Source organism: Poecilia mexicana, unplaced genomic scaffold, assembly GCF_051168715.1.
Source record: "Poecilia mexicana isolate PSO_F unplaced genomic scaffold, ASM5116871v1 ptg000084l_RagTag, whole genome shotgun sequence".
Taxonomy (NCBI): domain Eukaryota; kingdom Metazoa; phylum Chordata; class Actinopteri; order Cyprinodontiformes; family Poeciliidae; genus Poecilia; species Poecilia mexicana.
This window is the reverse complement of record NW_028263429.1, coordinates 1-19318: the sequence shown is the minus strand read 5'-3', so window position 1 is coordinate 19318 and position 19318 is coordinate 1. Positions and strand designations below refer to the sequence as shown.

The 19318-nt window shown below is 45.6% G+C and overlaps 7 protein-coding genes across 7 annotated transcripts; all 7 read right to left on the bottom strand.

Annotated features, from left to right (window-relative positions):
* Window positions 1–589: 589 nt before the first annotated feature.
* On the bottom strand, window positions 590–2657 carry LOC148152369 (uncharacterized). Its single transcript, XM_088003626.1, has one exon. It carries the CDS (start codon window positions 2639–2641, stop codon window positions 590–592), a length of 2052 nt encoding a protein of 683 aa, XP_087859752.1. The 5' UTR covers window positions 2642–2657.
* Window positions 2658–2805: 148 nt separating this feature from the next.
* LOC148152368 (uncharacterized) lies at window positions 2806–6340 on the bottom strand. The gene has a single exon (XM_088003625.1). The coding sequence runs from the start codon at window positions 5086–5088 to the stop codon at window positions 2806–2808; it is 2283 nt and encodes a 760-aa protein (XP_087859751.1). The 5' UTR covers window positions 5089–6340.
* On the bottom strand, window positions 6255–8322 carry LOC148152367 (uncharacterized). Its single transcript, XM_088003623.1, has one exon. It carries the CDS (start codon window positions 8304–8306, stop codon window positions 6255–6257), a length of 2052 nt encoding a protein of 683 aa, XP_087859749.1. The 5' UTR covers window positions 8307–8322.
* Window positions 8323–8470: 148 nt separating this feature from the next.
* LOC148152366 (uncharacterized) lies at window positions 8471–11484 on the bottom strand. The gene has a single exon (XM_088003622.1). The coding sequence runs from the start codon at window positions 10751–10753 to the stop codon at window positions 8471–8473; it is 2283 nt and encodes a 760-aa protein (XP_087859748.1). The 5' UTR covers window positions 10754–11484.
* A 440-nt stretch (window positions 11485–11924) lies between these two features.
* Window positions 11925–13992, bottom strand: LOC148152365 (uncharacterized). Its single transcript, XM_088003621.1, has one exon. The coding sequence runs from the start codon at window positions 13974–13976 to the stop codon at window positions 11925–11927; it is 2052 nt and encodes a 683-aa protein (XP_087859747.1). The 5' UTR covers window positions 13977–13992.
* Window positions 13993–14140: 148 nt separating this feature from the next.
* Window positions 14141–17239, bottom strand: LOC148152364 (uncharacterized). Its single transcript, XM_088003620.1, has one exon. It carries the CDS (start codon window positions 16421–16423, stop codon window positions 14141–14143), a length of 2283 nt encoding a protein of 760 aa, XP_087859746.1. The 5' UTR covers window positions 16424–17239.
* A 385-nt stretch (window positions 17240–17624) lies between these two features.
* Window positions 17625–19310, bottom strand: LOC148152363 (uncharacterized; the record flags this gene model as incomplete). The annotated part of the gene is made up of 1 exon (XM_088003633.1): window positions 17625–19310. A coding segment is annotated over one exon (1686 nt), but the record flags the coding sequence as incomplete, so codon positions are not given.
* Window positions 19311–19318: the final 8 nt, after the last annotated feature.

Here is a 19318-nt window from a genome sequence, read left to right as displayed (position 1 = left end):
TCTGAGTTCGGGGGTGATGCCGTTTGGGCTCATTCCTGACACGTGGAGTCAGGCGAATGGGGAAAGCGTTTCCAAAGGCGGGATGGAGGTCTGGGGGGGTCGGAAGCGATGCGGGGGGGTGACCTTTGCCCTGAGGAAGCACTTTAGCCACATGGGGGCATTTGGTTATTTGAAGAAATACGTGTTTGGGGTCGATCCGTGACCCCGTGGGTGGGTGGTTGCAGCCATAAGTCGACATGGGTCGGTGCTGCCCTATGTCTGACGGGGGCAGGGTACAACAGCGCTTTCAGTCCGGCTCTCATTTTCACAGGAATTGTGTACGAGTTCCTCTAGCTGAAGTTTTGTTTTTAACTCTGCCTTGACTTGTTTCCGTCGGGTTAGGGTTAGGGTTAGGGTTAGGGTAGGGTTAGGGTTAGGGTTAGGGTTAGGGTTAGGGTTAGGGTTAGGACGAGTGTTGCGGGTTGGAGCAGGGTTTGGGTTCAAGGTCAAAGGTCAGGAAACCAATATTGGTTCCCCAAACCAATGCCTCTTACCCTCTACCCCGCCCAGATGCACGGGCACGTCCCGCCCGGAGAATCAACAGTGCAGCCTATCTCTCGTTGAGGCCCCTGGGGATCTTAGTGTCCAACCTGTGGATCCAGAGCCTTTCAGCTCTCCTCCTCTGGGCCGGAGACCACGCCGGGTTGGAGTTCAGCACCAGAGCCGAAACAGAGGTCCAACCGTGCCTAATAAAGTGTCGAATTAGGGGTACATGTGTCTTTTTTTGCTTTTGAATATTATGTCTGTGTTGGACAAAACGGGTGAGGAGGGTGTTTCCCGTTTCGCCGACATAATTCATTTTACAAATTTTACATGTGATTAGATAAACACAATTTTTTAATTTAGGGTGGCCTAATTGATCTAATTTAAAAATTGTGTTGTTAAATTTATTTTGTACCCAACTCAACTGTTTGAAAAAATCACTCTGACCTTTCACCTTGGGTTTCTCCAGAGGTTTGACTTCAGCTTTAACTAGGAAGTCTCTCAAATTTTTGTTCCTTTTATATGCCGCAATTATTCTATAATTTTGAAGTAAAGAGGTTTCTGATTGGAATTTGGTGAAATTTTGTTTAATATTATATACAAATTGGCCTGCTGAAGAGGTGAAGGTTGTGATCAGAGGAAGTAGGGGAGACGGATCGGGGGGTCTGGACTCAAGGAAGCCTTTCCTACATGCCCTGAGGAAAGTCCTGGAATATCCTCTTTTGGAAAGTGCAGAGAACAGGATCTTAACAGCCTCCTCAAAATCTGCTCTCTGCGTACATATCCTGTGGAATCTGAGGAGTTGTGACTTGATGAGGCCGGCATATGTGTGCCTTGGGTGATAACTGGTTTTAAATAAGAGGGCATGTGTGTCTGTTTCTTTGAAAAAAACCTTGATATCCAATTTGTGTGTCGTGTCAAAATTTGGTCCTTTAAAGGTGGTTGTGTCCAGAAAATCTACCGCTTTAACGCTTGTAGTGGACTTGACTGTAATGGAGGGATTGTATGTGTTTAAATGATTGAGGAATTCCTTAAAGTCTTCTTCAGAATGAGTCCAGACCCCCCAGATGTCGTCCAGGTATCTGAAATAAAATAAAGGGGTCTTTCTGCAAGTGCTGAGGGCACCCTCCTCCCAGTCAGCCATGAATATATTTGCATAGGCAGGTGCAAATTTTTTACCCATGGCTGTACCTTTCACTTGCAGGAAGAAGTTTCCGTCAAAAACAAAGTCATTCCTTTTCAGGTTGATCTCCAGCAGCTGGATTAATTCACGATCTGGCCTCCTCGAATCTGGGTACTTAAAGAATATTCTTTTAATGCAACTAATTCCTTCATTTATATCAATGTTAGTGTACAAACTGTCTATGTCAATGGTAAATAGAATAGAGTCCTGAGGTAGGGAAATTAATTTGATTTTTTCAATAAAATCATAGGTATCTTTAATATAGCTTTTGTGTAATATGGATAGAGGGTATAAATAATGATCAATAAATTCTGCTGTGTTATATGTTTCACTCCCACAGTCTGAAACAATTGGTCTTCCATGTGGGATCTCATTTTTCTTGCTCCAAGCTTCTCTTTTTTTGTGTATTTTAGGGAGCAAATAAAATCTCCTGGCTCTGGGTTCAGGAGGCCCAAGCAGGTAAGATTTTTGTTTAGCATTAATGAATTTCTTTTTATGTAGATTGTCAATTATTTTTCTAATTAGGGGGGCTGTTTCTTTATAAATAGGAGCATCCAATTTCTTATAATATGTTTGATTGTATAATTGTTTATAGCCCTCCCACAGGTACTGTTCTCTATCCATAATCACAATAGCACTGCCTTTATCAGCAGGTTTAATTATTATATTCTTGTTATCCATTAATTCTTTAAGTGCTTTGCTTTCTTCTATAGTTAGGTTAGGTATGGTTTTACTAAATTTAAAGTTTTTATCTAGGTATTTTAGATCTTTATTAATTAATTTTCCCACCTCAGGAGGAAGAGCGTCGATTGGAGGAGACCAGTCGGATTCAGGTAAGAAAGGTAGGTTCTTATTACTGTTAGATACATCATCCTTGTAATACACTGCTAGTTTAATTCTTCTGTGATACTTTTGTAATTCAAACCTCATTTGCATTTTAGTTATTTGTTTATTGTCAACCTGACTAGGAATGAAGGTTAGACCTCTGCTCAAAAGGGAACGCTGTGCATCACTCAGAATAAAGGATTTTGAAAGATTACAGATATTATTATGTACAATCTGAGAGTGCCCTTCCTTCTCTCCAAGGCTCTCAGGGCAATCTATTTTAACCACTCACCCCAGTGGTTGAGAAGACGGGATGCAGTGGCCTTGGTCCAGTGGATTCTGTCCCTGGCCACCGTGAAGGACGTCTTCTTCAGTGCAGGGATGTAGAGAGGAAGCTGCATGATGTGAGTGTTCAGGTGAGAGAGGATTGCCTGTTCATGTTGAGGCAGAGCAGATGAGAAGTTGACCTCAGGAACATAAACATCTGCATTAGGACACTTGGTCCTGGCAGCTCTCACAGCCGCCTTCATCTCTCTCACAACAGCTTCCTTGTTTCTCTGGGATCTGTGGTTGATCCCCAGAGAGAGGATCAGACGCTCGACACCCTCGTTGATCTGCGTTCTTCCAAACAGGTGTGTCAGATGTCTCCATCTGGCACCGGAGAAGCTGATGACCTGCAGATCAGGGTTGCTCACGTTCGGGAACCTCGCTACGTTGGAGTCTCCGATGATGACACATCTGCTGTCGAGGTTGAGGGCCCAGTTCCTGGTCTTGGACAGGACGCCCTCCTGCCCGGCTGTCATCAGGGCCCGGCCGACAGAAGGGCCCGTGGGGCCGGCCGTGGAGGAGACAGAGGCAGGAACACCAAACGTGAGCTTACGTTGAGTGCTGACCTGTAGCCTGCGTTGGATGGGGGCCATCCTGGGTCGCAGAGAGGTCATTCGAACTTCACGAAGGGAGGGTGTGGGGGTGGAGGAGCGGGTAGATGGAGATCTGTATCTCTGGAGCTCCTCCTGCAGGAACTCAGCCACAAAGGAGATGTCCTCATCTAGAGCAGGAGTTGACCTTCTCTGTGGAGGAGCAGGCACAGGGGTTTGAGCTGTTCTCCGGGGGACAGAGGTGGTTTCTCTGGCTGGGTCCTGCTGACGTTGGGGCAGAGGAGTGATGTTCTCTGCTGCATGGTGAGGGGGAGGGGGGCTGCATGCTGCATCCAGGCTCCTCACAGATGTCACAGGTGACCAGTCATTTTGGGGAGGATCTGTCATGGTAGCTGTGGTTGACATGACAGGTCTAGGGGGTGGGGGAGGAGGGGGGGAGGGAGAGGAGGAGGAAGAGGAGGGGGAAGATCGAGGGACCACCGGTTGGGAGGGGGAACGGTGGAAGTAATCATATTCATCCTCCTCCTCTGTAGTTGCAGCTTGAGTTGGTGGAGGGTGATCAGCAGGTTCACCCTCTGTTTCTGCAGCTTGCTGAGGTGGCCCATCATCCTCTGTATTCAGGTGCCGAGAGGATGGGTTGGATGAGGAGGAGGAGGAAGCAGCAGAGGATCCAGCAGGAGAGGGGGGAGCCCCATCATCATCTGAGGCCAGCAGGTAAGCCTGGACATCATCTGCTACAGATGGGTTGAATCTTTTGCCCAGGTTGCGTTTGGCCCATTTCACAGCAACCTCCAGCGGTTGCAGCATGTCGCCACCTAGTGCCAGAAGCAGCTGTTTTTCTTCTTCTTGCACATCCTGATAGTGTTGCCTCAGGATGCACATTGTGTTGAAGGCCCAGTTCCTGGCATTTCCATCAATTAAATCGAGTGTTTTAATTGATGGATTGGCAGGTTTGATCGCCTCAGCCAGGTTGATGGTGATCCGCTGGATGGCCGGTGGGTCACGATCTTTCTGGGATACATTGTTGAGGTGGTGGGTGGCTTTAAGCAGCCTGTGTAGGGATCTGACCTTAACGGTAAAGTCCGGGTCGTCCGATTGCTGGTATTCGGTGCGGTTCGGCCTGTTCCGTGGTGCTGGGCGTGGTTGGGGCTGGCGTTGCTGCCGCTGCTGAGGCTGCTGTCGCTGCTGTCTCCGTTGCTGGCGCTGCTGCTGTTGCCACTGATGTTGCTGGTGCTGATGCTGCTGGTTGTGGTTCCGACGTGGTGCTCCGTTGTTGTTCCAGCCCCGGGAGTCAGTACGTGGTTGGCGGTACTGGTTGCGGGGCTGGGAGCGGTATGGTTGTGGTCGGAAGTCCACATCGCGACCATAAGGACGCGGCTCACGGCGTTGCGGAGGGTACCTCTGACGTGGCTGGAAGGATCCGCCGTGTCGGGAAGGAGGGTACTGCCGCTGGCGGTGTTGTGGACCGGAGCTTCTGCTGCGATCCGCCGTGGGGTAGCGGGTCACCGAAGCATAGCTGGGCCTCCAGCGTTGTTGAGGGGGGTCCCAGTTGTTCGGTGCCGCTTCGTAGCTCCGGAGGTAGCGGTTCTCCAGTTGCCGGTTGCGTTGTCTGCCGCGGTGGTAGTGGACTGTTGTCCAGTTGTCATCCTCATAATCCAGAGGATCAGAATTCCAAACCATTTTGGATGGATGATAAAAAAAGTTTTATAAAAAAATCTAAACTGTGATTAAATGAAAAAATAAAAATTAACTAAAATAGAATAAATGAAAAATCGGGAAAACTGAACTGCTTTTAAGGCCGTTCGGCACTTATTTTATTCAGAACACGAGACAAGCAAACAAAACGCGACGTTTCGGTCAAAATTAAACCTTCATCAGGCAGTCTGCTGTCTCAACTAAGAACATCGGTTAAGATTCAAGTATATAAAGCAGAACAGTTTCAAATTTCGCACTTCAAACAAGCAGAATAAACAGTTGGCTCTGATTGGCCGAACGAGTGCAGGTAACACGTCATAGAACAGGAAGGGAGGGGGGAGGCTGAGGAGGAGATTTAAACATATACAAACACCAAATAGCGCTCCCGCCCCCTACTGGTCAAAAAAAGGAACTGTATCCAGTGCAGTGGAAGGCCAACAAACATATTTACAGGTCAGGATGGCAAAACCATAGAAAATCAATAAAATTATGCAACATATTTACATATTTACAAGGATAGTTCAATATTTACATTATATATACATGTTTTAATAAAAATTAGGTTTTAAACAACTTTTATTCAACCGTTCAGGATTAAAAATAAAAGTCAAACATATAAATTAAGACAGGTGATGCACAGCGTGAGTGTTTAGGGATTTTGGTTAGGGGAAATATTTACATTTAGGGTTAAAATTATAAATTAGGGTTAATAATGCATAGTTTTAAGTGGTTAGGGTTAGAAAAAAATCTTTGGTAAGGGCATAAAAGAAAAATATACAAATTAGGATGGTTAGGGTTAGAGAAAAATCTTTGGTAAGGGCATAAAGAAAGATATTCAAATTAGGAGGGGGTCAAAGGTTAGGATTAGGCAAGGGAATGGGACTTTAGGTTTAGGCACTAATCCTTGATTGTTTCTGTGTTTTAAACAGGTGTGGAGGGATCCCATGGTCACCACAGAGAAGACAGGACACTGAAGAAGAACCCAGGCGGGAGGCACTGGCTGGTTAGGACGAGTGTTGCGGGTTGGAGCAGGGTTTGGGTTCAAGGTCAAAGGTCAGGAAACCAATATTGGTTCCCCAAACCAATGCCTCTTACCCTCTACCCCGCCCAGATGCACGGGCACGTCCCGCCCGGAGAATCAACAGTGCAGCCTATCTCTCGTTGAGGCCCCTGGGGATCTTAGTGTCCAACCTGTGGATCCAGAGCCTTTCAGCTCTCCTCCTCTGGGCCGGAGACCACGCCGGGTTGGAGTTCAGCACCAGAGCCGAAACAGAGGTCCAACCGTGCCTAATAAAGTGTCGAATTAGGGGTACATGTGTCTTTTTTTGCTTTTGAATATTATGTCTGTGTTGGACAAAACGGGTGAGGAGGGTGTTTCCCGTTTCGCCGACATAATTCATTTTACAAATTTTACATGTGATTAGATAAACACAATTTTTTAATTTAGGGTGGCCTAATTGATCTAATTTAAAAATTGTGTTGTTAAATTTATTTTGTACCCAACTCAACTGTTTGAAAAAATCACTCTGACCTTTCACCTTGGGTTTCTCCAGAGGTTTGACTTCAGCTTTAACTAGGAAGTCTCTCAAATTTTTGTTCCTTTTATATGCCGCAATTATTCTATAATTTTGAAGTAAAGAGGTTTCTGATTGGAATTTGGTGAAATTTTGTTTAATATTATATACAAATTGGCCTGCTGAAGAGGTGAAGGTTGTGATCAGAGGAAGTAGGGGAGACGGATCGGGGGGTCTGGACTCAAGGAAGCCTTTCCTACATGCCCTGAGGAAAGTCCTGGAATATCCTCTTTTGGAAAGTGCAGAGAACAGGATCTTAACAGCCTCCTCAAAATCTGCTCTCTGCGTACATATCCTGTGGAATCTGAGGAGTTGTGACTTGATGAGGCCGGCATATGTGTGCCTTGGGTGATAACTGGTTTTAAATAAGAGGGCATGTGTGTCTGTTTCTTTGAAAAAAACCTTGATATCCAATTTGTGTGTCGTGTCAAAATTTGGTCCTTTAAAGGTGGTTGTGTCCAGAAAATCTACCGCTTTAACGCTTGTAGTGGACTTGACTGTAATGGAGGGATTGTATGTGTTTAAATGATTGAGGAATTCCTTAAAGTCTTCTTCAGAATGAGTCCAGACCCCCCAGATGTCGTCCAGGTATCTGAAATAAAATAAAGGGGTCTTTCTGCAAGTGCTGAGGGCACCCTCCTCCCAGTCAGCCATGAATATATTTGCATAGGCAGGTGCAAATTTTTTACCCATGGCTGTACCTTTCACTTGCAGGAAGAAGTTTCCGTCAAAAACAAAGTCATTCCTTTTCAGGTTGATCTCCAGCAGCTGGATTAATTCACGATCTGGCCTCCTCGAATCTGGGTACTTAAAGAATATTCTTTTAATGCAACTAATTCCTTCATTTATATCAATGTTAGTGTACAAACTGTCTATGTCAATGGTAAATAGAATAGAGTCCTGAGGTAGGGAAATTAATTTGATTTTTTCAATAAAATCATAGGTATCTTTAATATAGCTTTTGTGTAATATGGATAGAGGGTATAAATAATGATCAATAAATTCTGCTGTGTTATATGTTTCACTCCCACAGTCTGAAACAATTGGTCTTCCATGTGGGATCTCATTTTTCTTGCTCCAAGCTTCTCTTTTTTTGTGTATTTTAGGGAGCAAATAAAATCTCCTGGCTCTGGGTTCAGGAGGCCCAAGCAGGTAAGATTTTTGTTTAGCATTAATGAATTTCTTTTTATGTAGATTGTCAATTATTTTTCTAATTAGGGGGGCTGTTTCTTTATAAATAGGAGCATCCAATTTCTTATAATATGTTTGATTGTATAATTGTTTATAGCCCTCCCACAGGTACTGTTCTCTATCCATAATCACAATAGCACTGCCTTTATCAGCAGGTTTAATTATTATATTCTTGTTATCCATTAATTCTTTAAGTGCTTTGCTTTCTTCTATAGTTAGGTTAGGTATGGTTTTACTAAATTTAAAGTTTTTATCTAGGTATTTTAGATCTTTATTAATTAATTTTCCCACCTCAGGAGGAAGAGCGTCGATTGGAGGAGACCAGTCGGATTCAGGTAAGAAAGGTAGGTTCTTATTACTGTTAGATACATCATCCTTGTAATACACTGCTAGTTTAATTCTTCTGTGATACTTTTGTAATTCAAACCTCATTTGCATTTTAGTTATTTGTTTATTGTCAACCTGACTAGGAATGAAGGTTAGACCTCTGCTCAAAAGGGAACGCTGTGCATCACTCAGAATAAAGGATTTTGAAAGATTACAGATATTATTATGTACAATCTGAGAGTGCCCTTCCTTCTCTCCAAGGCTCTCAGGGCAATCTATTTTAACCACTCACCCCAGTGGTTGAGAAGACGGGATGCAGTGGCCTTGGTCCAGTGGATTCTGTCCCTGGCCACCGTGAAGGACGTCTTCTTCAGTGCAGGGATGTAGAGAGGAAGCTGCATGATGTGAGTGTTCAGGTGAGAGAGGATTGCCTGTTCATGTTGAGGCAGAGCAGATGAGAAGTTGACCTCAGGAACATAAACATCTGCATTAGGACACTTGGTCCTGGCAGCTCTCACAGCCGCCTTCATCTCTCTCACAACAGCTTCCTTGTTTCTCTGGGATCTGTGGTTGATCCCCAGAGAGAGGATCAGACGCTCGACACCCTCGTTGATCTGCGTTCTTCCAAACAGGTGTGTCAGATGTCTCCATCTGGCACCGGAGAAGCTGATGACCTGCAGATCAGGGTTGCTCACGTTCGGGAACCTCGCTACGTTGGAGTCTCCGATGATGACACATCTGCTGTCGAGGTTGAGGGCCCAGTTCCTGGTCTTGGACAGGACGCCCTCCTGCCCGGCTGTCATCAGGGCCCGGCCGACAGAAGGGCCCGTGGGGCCGGCCGTGGAGGAGACAGAGGCAGGAACACCAAACGTGAGCTTACGTTGAGTGCTGACCTGTAGCCTGCGTTGGATGGGGGCCATCCTGGGTCGCAGAGAGGTCATTCGAACTTCACGAAGGGAGGGTGTGGGGGTGGAGGAGCGGGTAGATGGAGATCTGTATCTCTGGAGCTCCTCCTGCAGGAACTCAGCCACAAAGGAGATGTCCTCATCTAGAGCAGGAGTTGACCTTCTCTGTGGAGGAGCAGGCACAGGGGTTTGAGCTGTTCTCCGGGGGACAGAGGTGGTTTCTCTGGCTGGGTCCTGCTGACGTTGGGGCAGAGGAGTGATGTTCTCTGCTGCATGGTGAGGGGGAGGGGGGCTGCATGCTGCATCCAGGCTCCTCACAGATGTCACAGGTGACCAGTCATTTTGGGGAGGATCTGTCATGGTAGCTGTGGTTGACATGACAGGTCTAGGGGGTGGGGGAGGAGGGGGGGAGGGAGAGGAGGAGGAAGAGGAGGGGGAAGATCGAGGGACCACCGGTTGGGAGGGGGAACGGTGGAAGTAATCATATTCATCCTCCTCCTCTGTAGTTGCAGCTTGAGTTGGTGGAGGGTGATCAGCAGGTTCACCCTCTGTTTCTGCAGCTTGCTGAGGTGGCCCATCATCCTCTGTATTCAGGTGCCGAGAGGATGGGTTGGATGAGGAGGAGGAGGAAGCAGCAGAGGATCCAGCAGGAGAGGGGGGAGCCCCATCATCATCTGAGGCCAGCAGGTAAGCCTGGACATCATCTGCTACAGATGGGTTGAATCTTTTGCCCAGGTTGCGTTTGGCCCATTTCACAGCAACCTCCAGCGGTTGCAGCATGTCGCCACCTAGTGCCAGAAGCAGCTGTTTTTCTTCTTCTTGCACATCCTGATAGTGTTGCCTCAGGATGCACATTGTGTTGAAGGCCCAGTTCCTGGCATTTCCATCAATTAAATCGAGTGTTTTAATTGATGGATTGGCAGGTTTGATCGCCTCAGCCAGGTTGATGGTGATCCGCTGGATGGCCGGTGGGTCACGATCTTTCTGGGATACATTGTTGAGGTGGTGGGTGGCTTTAAGCAGCCTGTGTAGGGATCTGACCTTAACGGTAAAGTCCGGGTCGTCCGATTGCTGGTATTCGGTGCGGTTCGGCCTGTTCCGTGGTGCTGGGCGTGGTTGGGGCTGGCGTTGCTGCCGCTGCTGAGGCTGCTGTCGCTGCTGTCTCCGTTGCTGGCGCTGCTGCTGTTGCCACTGATGTTGCTGGTGCTGATGCTGCTGGTTGTGGTTCCGACGTGGTGCTCCGTTGTTGTTCCAGCCCCGGGAGTCAGTACGTGGTTGGCGGTACTGGTTGCGGGGCTGGGAGCGGTATGGTTGTGGTCGGAAGTCCACATCGCGACCATAAGGACGCGGCTCACGGCGTTGCGGAGGGTACCTCTGACGTGGCTGGAAGGATCCGCCGTGTCGGGAAGGAGGGTACTGCCGCTGGCGGTGTTGTGGACCGGAGCTTCTGCTGCGATCCGCCGTGGGGTAGCGGGTCACCGAAGCATAGCTGGGCCTCCAGCGTTGTTGAGGGGGGTCCCAGTTGTTCGGTGCCGCTTCGTAGCTCCGGAGGTAGCGGTTCTCCAGTTGCCGGTTGCGTTGTCTGCCGCGGTGGTAGTGGACTGTTGTCCAGTTGTCATCCTCATAATCCAGAGGATCAGAATTCCAAACCATTTTGGATGGATGATAAAAAAAGTTTTATAAAAAAATCTAAACTGTGATTAAATGAAAAAATAAAAATTAACTAAAATAGAATAAATGAAAAATCGGGAAAACTGAACTGCTTTTAAGGCCGTTCGGCACTTATTTTATTCAGAACACGAGACAAGCAAACAAAACGCGACGTTTCGGTCAAAATTAAACCTTCATCAGGCAGTCTGCTGTCTCAACTAAGAACATCGGTTAAGATTCAAGTATATAAAGCAGAACAGTTTCAAATTTCGCACTTCAAACAAGCAGAATAAACAGTTGGCTCTGATTGGCCGAACGAGTGCAGGTAACACGTCATAGAACAGGAAGGGAGGGGGGAGGCTGAGGAGGAGATTTAAACATATACAAACACCAAATAGCGCTCCCGCCCCCTACTGGTCAAAAAAAGGAACTGTATCCAGTGCAGTGGAAGGCCAACAAACATATTTACAGGTCAGGATGGCAAAACCATAGAAAATCAATAAAATTATGCAACATATTTACATATTTACAAGGATAGTTCAATATTTACATTATATATACATGTTTTAATAAAAATTAGGTTTTAAACAACTTTTATTCAACCGTTCAGGATTAAAAATAAAAGTCAAACATATAAATTAAGACAGGTGATGCACAGCGTGAGTGTTTAGGGATTTTGGTTAGGGGAAATATTTACATTTAGGGTTAAAATTATAAATTAGGGTTAATAATGCATAGTTTTAAGTGGTTAGGGTTAGAAAAAAATCTTTGGTAAGGGCATAAAAAAAAAAAAAAATATACAAATTAGGATGGTTAGGGTTAGAGAAAAATCTTTGGTAAGGGCATAAAGAAAGATATTCAAATTAGGAGGGGGTCAAAGGTTAGGATTAGGCAAGGGAATGGGACTTTAGGTTTAGGCACTAATCCTTGATTGTTTCTGTGTTTTAAACAGGTGTGGAGGGATCCCATGGTCACCACAGAGAAGACAGGACACTGAAGAAGAACCCAGGCGGGAGGCACTGGCTGGTTAGGACGAGTGTTGCGGGTTGGAGCAGGGTTTGGGTTCAAGGTCAAAGGTCAGGAAACCAATATTGGTTCCCCAAACCAATGCCTCTTACCCTCTACCCCGCCCAGATGCACGGGCACGTCCCGCCCGGAGAATCAACAGTGCAGCCTATCTCTCGTTGAGGCCCCTGGGGATCTTAGTGTCCAACCTGTGGATCCAGAGCCTTTCAGCTCTCCTCCTCTGGGCCGGAGACCACGCCGGGTTGGAGTTCAGCACCAGAGCCGAAACAGAGGTCCAACCGTGCCTAATAAAGTGTCGAATTAGGGGTACATGTGTCTTTTTTTGCTTTTGAATATTATGTCTGTGTTGGACAAAACGGGTGAGGAGGGTGTTTCCCGTTTCGCCGACATAATTCATTTTACAAATTTTACATGTGATTAGATAAACACAATTTTTTAATTTAGGGTGGCCTAATTGATCTAATTTAAAAATTGTGTTGTTAAATTTATTTTGTACCCAACTCAACTGTTTGAAAAAATCACTCTGACCTTTCACCTTGGGTTTCTCCAGAGGTTTGACTTCAGCTTTAACTAGGAAGTCTCTCAAATTTTTGTTCCTTTTATATGCCGCAATTATTCTATAATTTTGAAGTAAAGAGGTTTCTGATTGGAATTTGGTGAAATTTTGTTTAATATTATATACAAATTGGCCTGCTGAAGAGGTGAAGGTTGTGATCAGAGGAAGTAGGGGAGACGGATCGGGGGGTCTGGACTCAAGGAAGCCTTTCCTACATGCCCTGAGGAAAGTCCTGGAATATCCTCTTTTGGAAAGTGCAGAGAACAGGATCTTAACAGCCTCCTCAAAATCTGCTCTCTGCGTACATATCCTGTGGAATCTGAGGAGTTGTGACTTGATGAGGCCGGCATATGTGTGCCTTGGGTGATAACTGGTTTTAAATAAGAGGGCATGTGTGTCTGTTTCTTTGAAAAAAACCTTGATATCCAATTTGTGTGTCGTGTCAAAATTTGGTCCTTTAAAGGTGGTTGTGTCCAGAAAATCTACCGCTTTAACGCTTGTAGTGGACTTGACTGTAATGGAGGGATTGTATGTGTTTAAATGATTGAGGAATTCCTTAAAGTCTTCTTCAGAATGAGTCCAGACCCCCCAGATGTCGTCCAGGTATCTGAAATAAAATAAAGGGGTCTTTCTGCAAGTGCTGAGGGCACCCTCCTCCCAGTCAGCCATGAATATATTTGCATAGGCAGGTGCAAATTTTTTACCCATGGCTGTACCTTTCACTTGCAGGAAGAAGTTTCCGTCAAAAACAAAGTCATTCCTTTTCAGGTTGATCTCCAGCAGCTGGATTAATTCACGATCTGGCCTCCTCGAATCTGGGTACTTAAAGAATATTCTTTTAATGCAACTAATTCCTTCATTTATATCAATGTTAGTGTACAAACTGTCTATGTCAATGGTAAATAGAATAGAGTCCTGAGGTAGGGAAATTAATTTGATTTTTTCAATAAAATCATAGGTATCTTTAATATAGCTTTTGTGTAATATGGATAGAGGGTATAAATAATGATCAATAAATTCTGCTGTGTTATATGTTTCACTCCCACAGTCTGAAACAATTGGTCTTCCATGTGGGATCTCATTTTTCTTGCTCCAAGCTTCTCTTTTTTTGTGTATTTTAGGGAGCAAATAAAATCTCCTGGCTCTGGGTTCAGGAGGCCCAAGCAGGTAAGATTTTTGTTTAGCATTAATGAATTTCTTTTTATGTAGATTGTCAATTATTTTTCTAATTAGGGGGGCTGTTTCTTTATAAATAGGAGCATCCAATTTCTTATAATATGTTTGATTGTATAATTGTTTATAGCCCTCCCACAGGTACTGTTCTCTATCCATAATCACAATAGCACTGCCTTTATCAGCAGGTTTAATTATTATATTCTTGTTATCCATTAATTCTTTAAGTGCTTTGCTTTCTTCTATAGTTAGGTTAGGTATGGTTTTACTAAATTTAAAGTTTTTATCTAGGTATTTTAGATCTTTATTAATTAATTTTCCCACCTCAGGAGGAAGAGCGTCGATTGGAGGAGACCAGTCGGATTCAGGTAAGAAAGGTAGGTTCTTATTACTGTTAGATACATCATCCTTGTAATACACTGCTAGTTTAATTCTTCTGTGATACTTTTGTAATTCAAACCTCATTTGCATTTTAGTTATTTGTTTATTGTCAACCTGACTAGGAATGAAGGTTAGACCTCTGCTCAAAAGGGAACGCTGTGCATCACTCAGAATAAAGGATTTTGAAAGATTACAGATATTATTATGTACAATCTGAGAGTGCCCTTCCTTCTCTCCAAGGCTCTCAGGGCAATCTATTTTAACCACTCACCCCAGTGGTTGAGAAGACGGGATGCAGTGGCCTTGGTCCAGTGGATTCTGTCCCTGGCCACCGTGAAGGACGTCTTCTTCAGTGCAGGGATGTAGAGAGGAAGCTGCATGATGTGAGTGTTCAGGTGAGAGAGGATTGCCTGTTCATGTTGAGGCAGAGCAGATGAGAAGTTGACCTCAGGAACATAAACATCTGCATTAGGACACTTGGTCCTGGCAGCTCTCACAGCCGCCTTCATCTCTCTCACAACAGCTTCCTTGTTTCTCTGGGATCTGTGGTTGATCCCCAGAGAGAGGATCAGACGCTCGACACCCTCGTTGATCTGCGTTCTTCCAAACAGGTGTGTCAGATGTCTCCATCTGGCACCGGAGAAGCTGATGACCTGCAGATCAGGGTTGCTCACGTTCGGGAACCTCGCTACGTTGGAGTCTCCGATGATGACACATCTGCTGTCGAGGTTGAGGGCCCAGTTCCTGGTCTTGGACAGGACGCCCTCCTGCCCGGCTGTCATCAGGGCCCGGCCGACAGAAGGGCCCGTGGGGCCGGCCGTGGAGGAGACAGAGGCAGGAACACCAAACGTGAGCTTACGTTGAGTGCTGACCTGTAGCCTGCGTTGGATGGGGGCCATCCTGGGTCGCAGAGAGGTCATTCGAACTTCACGAAGGGAGGGTGTGGGGGTGGAGGAGCGGGTAGATGGAGATCTGTATCTCTGGAGCTCCTCCTGCAGGAACTCAGCCACAAAGGAGATGTCCTCATCTAGAGCAGGAGTTGACCTTCTCTGTGGAGGAGCAGGCACAGGGGTTTGAGCTGTTCTCCGGGGGACAGAGGTGGTTTCTCTGGCTGGGTCCTGCTGACGTTGGGGCAGAGGAGTGATGTTCTCTGCTGCATGGTGAGGGGGAGGGGGGCTGCATGCTGCATCCAGGCTCCTCACAGATGTCACAGGTGACCAGTCATTTTGGGGAGGATCTGTCATGGTAGCTGTGGTTGACATGACAGGTCTAGGGGGTGGGGGAGGAGGGGGGGAGGGAGAGGAGGAGGAAGAGGAGGGGGAAGATCGAGGGACCACCGGTTGGGAGGGGGAACGGTGGAAGTAATCATATTCATCCTCCTCCTCTGTAGTTGCAGCTTGAGTTGGTGGAGGGTGATCAGCAGGTTCACCCTCTGTTTCTGCAGCTTGCTGAGGTGGCCCATCATCCTCTGTATTCAGGTGCCGAGAGGATGGGTTGGATGAGGAGGAGGAGGAAGCAGCAGAGGATCCAGCAGGAGAGGGGGGAGCCCCATCATCATCTGAGGCCAGCAGGTAAGCCTGGACATCATCTGCTACAGATGGGTTGAATCTTTTGCCCAGGTTGCGTTTGGCCCATTTCACAGCAACCTCCAGCGGTTGCAGCATGTCGCCACCTAGTGCCAGAAGCAGCTGTTTTTCTTCTTCTTGCACATCCTGATAGTGTTGCCTCAGGATGCACATTGTGTTGAAGGCCCAGTTCCTGGCATTTCCATCAATTAAATCGAGTGTTTTAATTGATGGATTGGCAGGTTTGATCGCCTCAGCCAGGTTGATGGTGATCCGCTGGATGGCCGGTGGGTCACGATCTTTCTGGGATACATTGTTGAGGTGGTGGGTGGCTTTAAGCAGCCTGTGTAGGGATCTGACCTTAACGGTAAAGTCCGGGTCGTCCGATTGCTGGTATTCGGTGCGGTTCGGCCTGTTCCGTGGTGCTGGGCGTGGTTGGGGCTGGCGTTGCTGCCGCTGCTGAGGCTGCTGTCGCTGCTGTCTCCGTTGCTGGCGCTGCTGCTGTTGCCACTGATGTTGCTGGTGCTGATGCTGCTGGTTGTGGTTCCGACGTGGTGCTCCGTTGTTGTTCCAGCCCCGGGAGTCAGTACGTGGTTGGCGGTACTGGTTGCGGGGCTGGGAGCGGTATGGTTGTGGTCGGAAGTCCACATCGCGACCATAAGGACGCGGCTCACGGCGTTGCGGAGGGTACCTCTGACGTGGCTGGAAGGATCCGCCGTGTCGGGAAGGAGGGTACTGCCGCTGGCGGTGTTGTGGACCGGAGCTTCTGCTGCGATCCGCCGTGGGGTAGCGGGTCACCGAAGCATAGCTGGGCCTCCAGCGTTGTTGAGGGGGGTCCCAGTTGTTCGGTGCCGCTTCGTAGCTCCGGAGGTAGCGGTTCTCCAGTTGCCGGTTGCGTTGTCTGCCGCGGTGGTAGTGGACTGTTGTCCAGTTGTCATCCTCATAATCCAGAGGATCAGAATTCCAAACCATTTTGGATGGATGATAAAAAAAGTTTTATAAAAAAATCTAAACTGTGATTAAATGAAAAAATAAAAATTAACTAAAATAGAATAAATGAAAAATCGGGAAAACTGAACTGCTTTTAAGGCCGTTCGGCACTTATTTTATTCAGAACACGAGACAAGCAAACAAAACGCGACGTTTCGGTCAAAATTAAACCTTCATCAGGCAGTCTGCTGTCTCAACTAAGAACATCGGTTAAGATTCAAGTATATAAAGCAGAACAGTTTCAAATTTCGCACTTCAAACAAGCAGAATAAACAGTTGGCTCTGATTGGCCGAACGAGTGCAGGTAACACGTCATAGAACAGGAAGGGAGGGGGGAGGCTGAGGAGGAGATTTAAACATATACAAACACCAAATAGCGCTCCCGCCCCCTACTGGTCAAAAAAAGGAACTGTATCCAGTGCAGTGGAAGGCCAACAAACATATTTACAGGTCAGGATGGCAAAACCATAGAAAATCAATAAAATTATGCAACATATTTACATATTTACAAGGATAGTTCAATATTTACATTATATATACATGTTTTAATAAAAATTAGGTTTTAAACAACTTTTATTCAACCGTTCAGGATTAAAAATAAAAGTCAAACATATAAATTAAGACAGGTGATGCACAGCGTGAGTGTTTAGGGATTTTGGTTAGGGGAAATATTTACATTTAGGGTTAAAATTATAAATTAGGGTTAATAATGCATAGTTTTAAGTGGTTAGGGTTAGAAAAAAATCTTTGGTAAGGGCATAAAAAAAAAAAAAAAAAAAAAAAAAAAAAAAAAAAAAAAAAAAAATATACAAATTAGGATGGTTAGGGTTAGAGAAAAATCTTTGGTAAGGGCATAAAGAAAGATATTCAAATTAGGAGGGGGTCAAAGGTTAGGATTAGGCAAGGGAATGGGACTTTAGGTTTAGGCACTAATCCTTGATTGTTTCTGTGTTTTAAACAGGTGTGGAGGGATCCCATGGTCACCACAGAGAAGACAGGACACTGAAGAAGAACCCAGGCGGGAGGCACTGGCTGGTTAGGACGAGTGTTGCGGGTTGGAGCAGGGTTTGGGTTCAAGGTCAAAGGTCAGGAAACCAATATTGGTTCCCCAAACCAATGCCTCTTACCCTCTACCCCGCCCAGATGCACGGGCACGTCCCGCCCGGAGAATCAACAGTGCAGCCTATCTCTCGTTGAGGCCCCTGGGGATCTTAGTGTCCAACCTGTGGATCCAGAGCCTTTCAGCTCTCCTCCTCTGGGCCGGAGACCACGCCGGGTTGGAGTTCAGCACCAGAGCCGAAACAGAGGTCCAACCGTGCCTAATAAAGTGTCGAATTAGGGGTACATGTGTCTTTTTTTGCTTTTGAATATTATGTCTGTGTTGGACAAAACGGGTGAGGAGGGTGTTTCCCGTTTCGCCGACATAATTCATTTTACAAATTTTACATGTGATTAGATAAACACAATTTTTTAATTTAGGGTGGCCTAATTGATCTAATTTAAAAATTGTGTTGTTAAATTTATTTTGTACCCAACTCAACTGTTTGAAAAAATCACTCTGACCTTTCACCTTGGGTTTCTCCAGAGGTTTGACTTCAGCTTTAACTAGGAAGTCTCTCAAATTTTTGTTCCTTTTATATGCCGCAATTATTCTATAATTTTGAAGTAAAGAGGTTTCTGATTGGAATTTGGTGAAATTTTGTTTAATATTATATACAAATTGGCCTGCTGAAGAGGTGAAGGTTGTGATCAGAGGAAGTAGGGGAGACGGATCGGGGGGTCTGGACTCAAGGAAGCCTTTCCTACATGCCCTGAGGAAAGTCCTGGAATATCCTCTTTTGGAAAGTGCAGAGAACAGGATCTTAACAGCCTCCTCAAAATCTGCTCTCTGCGTACATATCCTGTGGAATCTGAGGAGTTGTGACTTGATGAGGCCGGCATATGTGTGCCTTGGGTGATAACTGGTTTTAAATAAGAGGGCATGTGTGTCTGTTTCTTTGAAAAAAACCTTGATATCCAATTTGTGTGTCGTGTCAAAATTTGGTCCTTTAAAGGTGGTTGTGTCCAGAAAATCTACCGCTTTAACGCTTGTAGTGGACTTGACTGTAATGGAGGGATTGTATGTGTTTAAATGATTGAGGAATTCCTTAAAGTCTTCTTCAGAATGAGTCCAGACCCCCCAGATGTCGTCCAGGTATCTGAAATAAAATAAAGGGGTCTTTCTGCAAGTGCTGAGGGCACCCTCCTCCCAGTCAGCCATGAATATATTTGCATAGGCAGGTGCAAATTTTTTACCCATGGCTGTACCTTTCACTTGCAGGAAGAAGTTTCCGTCAAAAACAAAGTCATTCCTTTTCAGGTTGATCTCCAGCAGCTGGATTAATTCACGATCTGGCCTCCTCGAATCTGGGTACTTAAAGAATATTCTTTTAATGCAACTAATTCCTTCATTTATATCAATGTTAGTGTACAAACTGTCTATGTCAATGGTAAATAGAATAGAGTCCTGAGGTAGGGAAATTAATTTGATTTTTTCAATAAAATCATAGGTATCTTTAATATAGCTTTTGTGTAATATGGATAGAGGGTATAAATAATGATCAATAAATTCTGCTGTGTTATATGTTTCACTCCCACAGTCTGAAACAATTGGTCTTCCATGTGGGATCTCATTTTTCTTGCTCCAAGCTTCTCTTTTTTTGTGTATTTTAGGGAGCAAATAAAATCTCCTGGCTCTGGGTTCAGGAGGCCCAAGCAGGTAAGATTTTTGTTTAGCATTAATGAATTTCTTTTTATGTAGATTGTCAATTATTTTTCTAATTAGGGGGGCTGTTTCTTTATAAATAGGAGCATCCAATTTCTTATAATATGTTTGAT